The 10130-nt window shown below is 53.9% G+C and overlaps 1 protein-coding gene across 1 annotated transcript in view; it reads right to left on the bottom strand.

The window, feature by feature from the left end:
- The window catches only part of GTF2IRD1 (GTF2I repeat domain containing 1), a gene marked incomplete at its 5' end in the record, with an annotated part of 33411 nt that overhangs the window by 16545 nt on the left and 6736 nt on the right, over nt 1–10130 (bottom strand). Inside the window, 7 exons of the mRNA XM_009699154.1 lie at nt 954–985; nt 1214–1397; nt 2612–2677; nt 3139–3198; nt 3750–3839; nt 5577–5657; nt 6757–6794. Of these exons, the coding sequence (XP_009697456.1) occupies nt 954–985; nt 1214–1397; nt 2612–2677; nt 3139–3198; nt 3750–3839; nt 5577–5657; nt 6757–6794 (551 nt within the window). The remainder of the gene's footprint in view (nt 1–953; nt 986–1213; nt 1398–2611; nt 2678–3138; nt 3199–3749; nt 3840–5576; nt 5658–6756; nt 6795–10130) is intronic.

Below are 10130 nucleotides of genomic sequence, written 5' to 3'. Positions count from 1 at the left end.
TTTATGCCCTCCGCCAGCAGCTCCGGTCTGGAAAACAGCGAGAAGCAGAGGGCACGCGAATGAGCTCCCCGGCCAGCGACAGCTCGCTGCTCCAGCATCCCTAGGACAATGCTCCTACAGCCACAAACCACTAACCGACTAACCGTGTCCGGCTAACGCAATTGTAAAGCTCCTGCAAGGCAGCGGGGGAACTTTGGATATCATTTTCATGCCTACAGACTCTTTAGTGAGCTGATGTGATGCTCCCTGGGATGAGATTAAACTGGTGATGGCTGAGCAGCTTAAATCAGCAGCTATGGACTTGTAGGAGACACGGTCCTGCACATTTCTCAGGGATGGGAGAAGCTGTGCACGGCTCCTTTCAACATACAAATGGCCCTGAAAATTGTCACTTGGGTATCTAATGCTAAAACCTCACAGCAAGGCGAAAGCAGGGCTCGTTACGAAGCTGACGCTGCGCCACAGAGAAATGGGTCCGGGATGGGGACAGAGGAAACCCCAAAGTGTGGTCGGGCTGGCCTCTGAGCTGCTGGTCTGATGCCACAAAATCTCCAGGCACCCAACGCTTATTTTCTGTTTCGGTTACCCGTCACGTTGGTTGCATCAGCTCTCTCCTCTGGAAGGGAGGCTGAGTCAGCATTTGGGTGAGAAACCCCCCAAAATACCTAAAGACATTTTTAAATCCATCTCCACTGGATCTGTTCCCTCTTTCAGGGCAATGTTGTGGTGTTATGTCAGTCGTGGCTTCTCACAGCCCCCCCTCAACTCCTGTGACAGCTCCTGCTCCCCAGCACAAGGACAGCATCTTCCCCGCTGCCCACAGCATCCTACGTGCACATCTGGACCTCAGCCAGAGCCGCTTCCCATAGGAAAACCCTCCGGGGCTCCCAGCCCCTCTTCTTGCCCCACACCTGGGCACCCTGAAGGTTAAAGGTGCTGGTTCCAGCACCCACCTTTGGATGCTCCCTGCTGCTGTGGCCAAAACCTTTGCAAAAGCGGGTTAAAAACCCAAAAGCCATCAAGGGAGGGATGACACCACCACCGCTGCCTCTCAGAGATGGTTCCAGCAAGGCAACAAAACCCTTGGTTGCTTCTCATCAAGCAAATTGATTGAAGGTGACCAAGTGATGGATGTTCCCTAGGACACTGCACAGCAGCAGGAGCTCCGAGCAGGAACATCCTCCCCAAGGGATGGCCACTCCACCTGCCTTACCTTTTAATGACAAACTGGATGTTGTTGCTCGCTTGCAGGATCTTCTTCAGCTTCGCAATCCCAAAGCAGTTGGGTCGCCGTAGCAGGATGCCCTCTGGCAAGCCCACAACAAACAGGTCCTCGGGGTACATCAGGAACTTGGAGTAGGGAACTTTGACCGGCTCCGATATTCCTATGGCTTTCGCTGCGTAGGGACCAAATCTCGTTAGTTTGCTGGACCTCCACGTCGGGTCAAAGCAGCAACGACACAGTATGTTGGCGAGGTGATTGAAGAGGTTTTTGGAGAGTTTGTTGTCATTCTGTCCCTGGTGGGGATGTCCCCGACACCGGTGGACATGAGATGAGGGATAGAGCCAGGCAGCCACCCGGAGCTGGTTTTTGCATTTGCTGTGTTAACACAGCCTGCCTTTCGCTGGCATGTGTCAAAGGGGCTTCCTATAAAGGTTACAAGCATCTCTCCACAAGGCACCGGGACCCCACATCCAGACCTCCATGGACGTCCCTCTGCTTGATGAAGGGACAGGGAATGTGCCTGGGGGTGCAGCCCGGCATGCACCTGGCATGGCACGGGCTCCCCTTGCTCTGCTAAACATTGCCAAAAATCACCCAAACAGCCAGTGCCAAGTAGCAGTGTTTGGCCAGAGGTGAAAAACCAGGACAAAATCCTGTAAGTGTGGGCAAGGACCCCCAGTCCATTACTAAAGCGTGGGGTACATCGAGAGCCATCGCTCCCCGGCTGTTCCAGCTGCATCCCCAGCACCCAGCCCTGCCCAAGAGCATCCCGGCCTTTCTCCTTTCCCCCGACCACGATGGGCGATCCCAACCCAGGGGTCACAGCTCAGCTCTGCCCCCGGCTTTTGGGGACCACCGGGTAGAGCCACATCTCCTGGTCCTGCCAGTGGCAAAGCCTTTCTGCCAGCTCTCCAAATGCACGTGGGAGCTCACTTGTATTTTTGGGGGGTTAAATAACCTTTCTAAAAAGGGGTGAGCAGAGCATGCTGAGTGCCAGCCCCTGGCACTGGGGTGCCATCAGCCTTCCTGAGCCACGCCACGACCACCTCGGGTGGAAAACCCTCTCTGATATTTCAAAGAAATGATGGAGGGAACCACTTTAGTCCTTCCCTCCACGGGAGGAAGGCTGAAGGTTACGGTGGCGATTTCTGGGCTGCAGTCAGTGAAAAGGCATCGAGGAAACCAAGGGGAAGAGCAGCAATAACAAGGCCTGGGGAGATTTCAAATGCATTTGTAAGCCCAGCAGACAGCAAATGAACAAATTAGATTGCACCTTTAGTCAGCTGCTGGTTTGGAAATGGTAGGTGACATTTCTGAACAAGTAGGAGCTGCCCATGGCAGAGGCTGGCGGGCAGCATGATGAACACGGGTTAATGAACATCTTACCGTATCTCGTGTTGAACAAAATTTCAACTTGTTTCCTCAAATGACTTAAAACGTCCCCTATACCATCTGCAAAAGAAAAAAAAAAAAAAATAAAAAAAAGAAGAGAGAGAAATGCTCTGAGAAACCAGCTGCCTCCGGGGCAAGCAACGCACAGGGCAGGTGACAGCCCCTGACCTCCGGCAGAGCCGGCCGCACGCTCTTCGTGCCTCCCAAATCGGTGCCAGTCCTCTGGCAGCTGCCTCCATGCTCATCCTCAAGCGAGGAAGGGCTGTGATGCACCTGGCACAGAGCTGTGCTAGCAGCAAGGAGCCAAAAAAAAATAAGGGAAAAAGTAAATTCGGGCAAGAGAGGGGAGAAGAGAGCCCGAGAACATGGCAGTGCCCTTCTGTGCTGAGTTTTTTGGAGGTTGAATGCTTCACTGATAATGTAGGAAGCCCACGAAACCCAACCCAAAATACATCTGTGTTCATCCATCCTTCCAAAAACTTGCAGTGATGGGCGATGCTCGGAGTTCATCGTACACTCACCTGATCCCTCCAGCTGCTTTTCTTCATGTCGTGACTCCTCGCTGGGCCCCTTCTCTGTCCCTGCCGAGGAAGAGGAGGGTTAGCGGCAGCCAGCACCAGCAAAACCAGACCAGAGATGAGCAGGAGTTCTCCGGGTCCCTTGCAGTCACCCAACTGCCCCCTCCCCTCACGAAGCTCCGAGCACGCATCCCAGCGCAGGCTTGGGCTGGCAGCACCGTGCCAGGAGCTGCATAAGCAGAATAAAGCCATCACCTACAGCCAGGAGGTCTGCCCGCCCTTTGGCGTGGGCTTCCTGGGAGAGGAGAGACCCAGCACTTGGCACAAGCGAGGGCAGCCGCAGCGCCGGCGCAAATCCCCCAGGTAAATCCCAGGCATGAGCCAGGCCGAGGAGCCAGGGGTTTCAGCACGCTGGGGCTGGGAAGGAGCGGCGGTGCCAGGAAAGCCCCCAGTTTGTCTATCATCGGAGCTCCCAGTTGGCCTGCTTGCGGTCACGACTCTGGAAGTGGGTCCCAACTCCATCACCTCGGCTCATAAATGGTATTTACTCATTTCTGACACACGCACAATCTCCCGTGCCCCACGCGGTCTCCTGGATGCTTCATTTCTGGTACCTGCTACCGTTTCTAGGACGTAGTTCGACTCCTCTGACGCCACGTGCGTGGGCACCGGGTCGTGCATCTCATCCGAACCGGGCGATCGGTCTGTGGACAAAACCCCATGGGCAGCTTTTGTTTCAATGCTGCACCATCCCCAAAACAGGGTTCAGAGAGTCCTGGCCCACCAGCAAGGGCTGAGCAAAGTGTCCGCTGTGCCCGGGAGCCCCCCACACCACGGCCCCACACCAGGAGCCGCTCTGGGGGTGCATCTGCCTTCTTCCTCCCCCAGACCCCATCCCTGAAACACACCCGACCTCTCAGCCTGGGGGAAAGGAGCATAAGTTTCTTCCTAACCTCCATGGAAAGTGAAGAGCAAAAATAGTTCAAAACTATTTACGTGGCTTAATTCCATCTAGACACTCAATTTTGGCTTAAAAAGTTAATGCTGCTTGACTTAGCTACTCCACTGGGGGAAAACCATTCCACTAATGCTGCCTTCCTCCACAAAATCACACCTCCTTGGGTTTCCCTTACATAATCTCTCTGCCCTCTTCATTTAAACCTGTCTCCCCTAATGCTGGGCTCTCCAATGCCCTCAAAGAGTTATCCAAATTTAGCTTTAAATAAACCTTCAGCCAGTTTAAATACCTCTGTCAGGTCACTTCTTAATCATCATCTGACAGGATAAATAATCCAAATTTCATCAATTTCTCCCTGTAGGTGAGCACCTCTTTTCTATTAATCCTCCTCCCTGCCCTCAGCTCTACTCCCTCTGATTGAACTCGATCTTCAAATAAGAAGACGGTGGACTCTGGACTTGAAGTATGATCTGCCCGGCACCGGAGAAGTGATAACACCTCCTCCTCCTCCTCTTCCTCCTCCCACGCACCACCAGCTCACCACGTATTAGCTTTCTTCTCTTCCATTAGCTGCCAAGTTGAAAATTAAAATGTTTGATCTACCACTAGACCTTGTTTCTTCTCCTCCCCCTATATTAACCATAGGTTAAGTCCATTCTGCGATAATCCTGGAGTGGCTCCCCAAATATCACCGCATTAAGGGGACTGCTACAATTTGGGTGCAACAGAGATCGCACCGGTGCGGCGGGGCCAGGTGTCACCGCTGTCCCCAGCATCGCTCGCCCGCGGGCATGTTGGGAGTCCTGTTGCTGCCCTCATTCTGGTGAGATTATTAATTAATGTTTGTAAAGCACACTGAAAATGCAAAGCGCTAACTATCCACTCATTAAACTCTGAGGGTGATCCTACCATTTACTGTGCCGTCCAGGTCAGGTAAGTGGAAAACAACTCTCCCAGCTGCCCCTCAAGCACCCAACCGCTCATCTCCATCACCACCCATCGCCACTGACCTCTCTGGGCAGAAACGTGGGGAAATGCATCGCTGCCACTAATTCCAACACGTTTTCAGCACGTGCTTAATATTAAAAACCTGTTCTTATGAACTCTTCATAACCACGCTGTTTTTCTAAATTAAGGACCTCATCAAAAGCATCCCGTGCTCGATACCTGGGATCCTCCAAGCCCATACGTGAAGGAAAGCAGCAAACCAGGCTCACTTTCTCCAGGGGAAAGGCAAGACAGAAAAGCAATGAAGGAGAGAGAGAAACAACAAAGAGCCCTAAAACACCCTCCACTGCCCCCAGGAAACTAGCTTATTCCTGATATGCCCCTTAAAATGACTTTCAGCCAAGCAAGATCATTGCATGGGCACGGAAAGACCTTCTGTGCTCGGAAATATTCTGCAAATGCCTTTTCTCGAAACAAAATGCTGAGACGTGATGCGGCAGCCCTGCCTGTGTGCAGCTGGTACCCCAGCACCTACCTGGCACGGTGATCTGGATGATGTCCAGCTCGTCCGGCTCAATTTTGATTTGCCTGATCCCACCCAGCTCTCCTGAGGTACCTACCGGGGAAAGGCAATGAGAGGCAATCGCCAACTGGAACCAGCAACGCCACGTTTGCCCACCAACTTTGGCAGGGAAACCGTGGCTGGCTGTGACTTCAGTGCCAGCTGAGCATCCTGGAGCAACGAGGCCTCGGCCAAGTGGCCCGGTGGCATGGAGGTACCCAAAGGGCACCCCTGGGCATGGCCTCTACAAACCGCTTGGTTGGCAGGAGCTACTGGTGCCCTCGAACAAGCTGCCAGCCCTCGTTACGTGCTCCTTTCCTGGCTTTCTTCACTGAAAATGAACTAGATTGCCAACAGGCGTTGGTGGGGACGCAGGAGGAGCAGTCTCCAGCGGGCACTCCTGGCATTTTTAATGCTCCCAAACTCATGCCTGGGACATGCCCCTCTGCAGACCTGTGCTCTGGGAGGGCCGACCGCAGCTGCCTCACACCAGGACACGACCAGCTGAACCCTGGCAAAGCTCAGTGTGGTCTGAACCCCGATGGATGGGAGCCCATGCTGGACCGGTTGGCTTGTGGAGGGTGCCCCGGGAGGATGCTGCCCCGGGAGGATGCCGCTCGCGGTGCTCAGCCCGTCTGTCTCTTATCTCCAGATAAATTTCCTCACTTCGGGTGGGATTGATTCACTGCAAGGGCCTGAGTCACAGCTTACAGCTTGGGTGGCCAGGACAGCAAGGCTCGGTTTGGCGTTTCAATGGGTCCAAGCCCCTAAACCTGGAGAAAAGCGTTGCCTTCTTATTTGGGGTGCTCAGAATACCAACACCACTGACTTTTCGGTGACCCTATCGTGGTGGCTTTCAGGGAGAAGGGAATTCAGAGACTGAAGATTTCCCTCAGCTTCGCATTTAAGCCCATGCTTAAGTCTCGTTATTTCAGTTGATGCACTTTTGGGATCCAGCTGGAGGGTCACAGGGTAAAATCCTTCATCTCTGCATCTACTGAAGGGGGATAAAGTCCTTAGAGAACTGCACCGCGGGGCAACCAGGTAACTGGTGCCACATGTCCAAGTTACTTTTCAGGCAGCTTTCTCTAATGCTCCTCCCCCCCCGCCTCCAATATCACTATTTTGCAAGAGAAAATTAATTATTCCTCACCTGGTTCACAGCTTTCAGAAACACTACATTTCTCGGACCTGGAAGGGAAAGGCAGACATGAGAGGTGGTCATGGAGCAACCAAAGAGAGAGCTTAAAAACCCAGCGGTGTGCGTAGGACTGATCCTGGCAGGAGGGAGAAACACTGCAGCCCCCTGCGATGCCAGGCAAGGGTTGCGGAGGGGTCCCCAGGGACACTGCACCCACGGTCCCACAGCAGCACGGCATCCGTGGTAAAAGCCCCGGTCTGTGGGTTTCTTTTTGCAAATAAGTCCTGCTCCCAAACCCACCCTGGTCCTACACCACTGCTGACCCCGATGGATGTAACTGTGGCAGAGAGCTCCTGAAAGCAAGAGGGGTTTTAAGCCCCAAACCTGGTTGACTCCATCCCTTTGTGGCAGAGCGCAGTGCATAAAGCATCACGACAATGTGGTTACTCATGGAGCTAAAGCAAATAGGGAGAAAGGAAAAAAAGTCAATTGATTTGGTAAATATTTATTCTGCTCAAAGCTTTTCAGCTTTCCTCCCCTGAAAACTGGGCGCTATCCCAAACTCGCGTCTACAGTTAACTTCGCATGCTCAGGAGTTCACACAAGGTGTTCAGCATCCAAATGAGATTACTTTGCATTCTCAGGATGCGTTGGCTCTCTGTCTCTCTCTTTCTCAAACAAGAACAACCACGGCTCTTTGGCAGGAAGGGAACCAAGGAACGACACTAGAAAATGCACTACTCCATGACTCTGGTCCTTCAGGGGGAAGGAAAACCCTTCTGAGCCAGCGCCAGATCCCTGTTGGCTCAGGGGGGATGTTCAAAAGCACTTCTCGCTCGCCTCAATCCTCTCAGCAGCGTCAGCAGAACAAGTTACGGAGCAACGTCAAGGAGGCCAGAAGTGCTCTTGAAATGTTCCTCCTAAACGTAGTACGGGTAAAAAGGATCTCTGGTCTAGAAAGTACTGTACGTATTACCTAGGAGCCTTGGGAAGGGTTTGAAACTGTCCCACTTCAGGTCAAAGTCTACCTTACAGCCGGGATATTTGGGAGGGGGCCTTCCCCGGGGAGTGCGTTACCCCTCGCAGGGTCTGGCCCTTTCCCTGGAACTGGACCCTGCCCCGGGTGAACCACTGCTATGGAAACGCTCTGCTCCGACCAGGGAACAGAACTTCCTCGTTTGCAGGAAGAACAACGTGGGATTTGAATACCCACCTAAATTTTCCTGCAGATAGGCGTTATCAATGCATTGGGAGATCTGGGGAGATGATTTAAGTTTACCCCAATGGCAGGCAAAGCAAGCTGCAATTCATGATTCCCTTTGTAACCAGAGGTGCCCATGAACCTTGGGGTCCGTGGCCCGATTTAACGTGCACCCACACAGCGTAACTCAGGAGCAAGGCACATAGACACCCAACCAGGATAAATTCGAAAGGGATCCCAGGGTGATCTTCAGTCTGTGCCAGATTTACACCAGTGGAAGGTGGTCAGCCCAGCGCAGTCCCCATCACAGCACCACCATGGGGAGGGCAATCTGAATCTGGCTGGGTACAAACCGTCCCTAAAACCCCTCTTTTTCCCTCCGTAGGGTCCTCTAAAGTGGGTTTACTGCTCCGTGCAACCCCTTCCTGGCCGACAGCTGGAGTGCAGTGGGTGAGATGGGGACGGTGCAGCATCAGTGAGGGCTGTAGGGAGACCACGAGCCTCCGGCTGCCCTCGGAGCTCGGCAGCGACAAATCTCAGCTCCCACCCCGCCGGCACGCTCCCAGAGACACGCAGCGGCACATTATCTACCTATTGCTTTGCAGAAACCAGCTCAGCATCCCTAATGTCCCTTCCTTTCACCTTCTTGTCTCCAGTCACACCAATTTAACTGCACAGTGGGATCTTCTGTTGCAAAAATTAAAAGTGTCCTAATTGCAAATGTTAACAAATGAACGGGAAAACGAGAAGCCTCAGGCCAGCTTTCAGCTCCACCGTGTGCTTAGAGGCCAGCGGTATCTGAAGCATCACCATTTCCCCGGGCATCCAGTGCGCAGTGAATGATCTGCTGCTCCCTGAGTCTAAATGCTTCCAGACATGGAGATATTCAGCAAGGTGCAGAGAGGAAAAATTGGCTGAGGAATGGTTTTGTGGCTAAGCCTTAGCTGAGGATCCTGCAGATTTGAGTTAATTCCCTGTAACACCAGTGAAGCACCTCAGGCCGGGACCCAGCCCAGCCGAGTTCCCATCGCAGACGTGCCCGGCCGAGGCTCTCATCCAGAGTCCCTTCATCATCGGGAAGAGAAACAGCCACTCGTGGGGTGTGATTCCTCCAACCCGTTTTAAATGGTCGGAAGGGCCTGACTCACCCGGTGCGCTGAGCTTGCTGCCGACGAAAGGTGCCGGAGTGACTCAGCCAGCCCCGCTCTGGCGCAGACACCCGAAGGCAGCCGCCAGCCTCCCTCTGGCCCTGCTTCACCAGCCCAGCGTTCGAGGGTGCTGTCCTTCGGGGGTAGCACCCGCATGCTGAGCACTGACCATTTCAACCCATGTACGATACCAACACGCAGAGCAAACCAACATCAGCCACCCAGACCTGGTCCAGGCAAGCCAACCCAGCCACCCATGACCTTAACATCCTTCCCATGCCCATGGTTGACTCTTCTTCACTACAGCCGTTTAAGGTGAAGCCACACATCTGAGGAGTCACCTCCCTTGGCGGAGCTCCAACACGGCACGGCTTGTATTACCCTCGCAGCCCTCACGTGCAACGGTGCAAGGAAGCAGGGACGGTGTCTGCGAAGTGCAGGCAACGTCACCGTGGCATGGCATGGGGCACAAGTGACACCCACGGGGTGCTCCCAGCACCTCGACGCTGGCAGAGGAGAGGACAAGAAGAATTTGGCTTGTTCCATTTAGCAAAACGAAGCCTGGGAGGGGATGCGGTTGGTGTCTTGCAGCTGTTGGGCAGCAAAGTTGTGCAAGGGCCATGCCAACCCCATGGGGTAAAACCACCCCCAAACCCTCCTTTGAAGCTGGAGATACCCAGAGGGCTGGGGAACGAGTGCCAGCCCTGCGGACTGCGCAGCTCGAGAGGTCTCTGCCCTCTGAAGCTTTTCAGTCCTCGGCACACGGCCGGGCTCGCTCGCTGCCTGCTCTATCGCTGCCAACACGGCAAGTTCCCCCGGCCAGGGCGAGCAGGGCTTTAGGAGCACACGGCAGCCACATCCAAGGGGACAAACCTGAAACAGCAAGAGAGTTTGGAGACTCCAACCTGTCGCCGGTTCATGTCACCAAAGAGCCAAGAAAGAAGGGGAACCCAACAGATGCCACGGAGGAGAGAAGGACAAGTTACCCCATCTCCCCATCCCGGCCTGCAGAAGTTACCGATGCCACAGCACGGTCC

The sequence above is a fragment of the Cariama cristata genome, unplaced genomic scaffold (assembly GCF_000690535.1).
Source record: "Cariama cristata isolate BGI_N322 unplaced genomic scaffold, ASM69053v1 scaffold18554, whole genome shotgun sequence".
NCBI classification, from domain to species: Eukaryota; Metazoa; Chordata; class Aves; order Cariamiformes; family Cariamidae; genus Cariama; species Cariama cristata.
The sequence above is the reverse complement of the archived record's forward strand: the minus strand, read 5'-3'. Positions and strand labels throughout refer to the sequence as shown.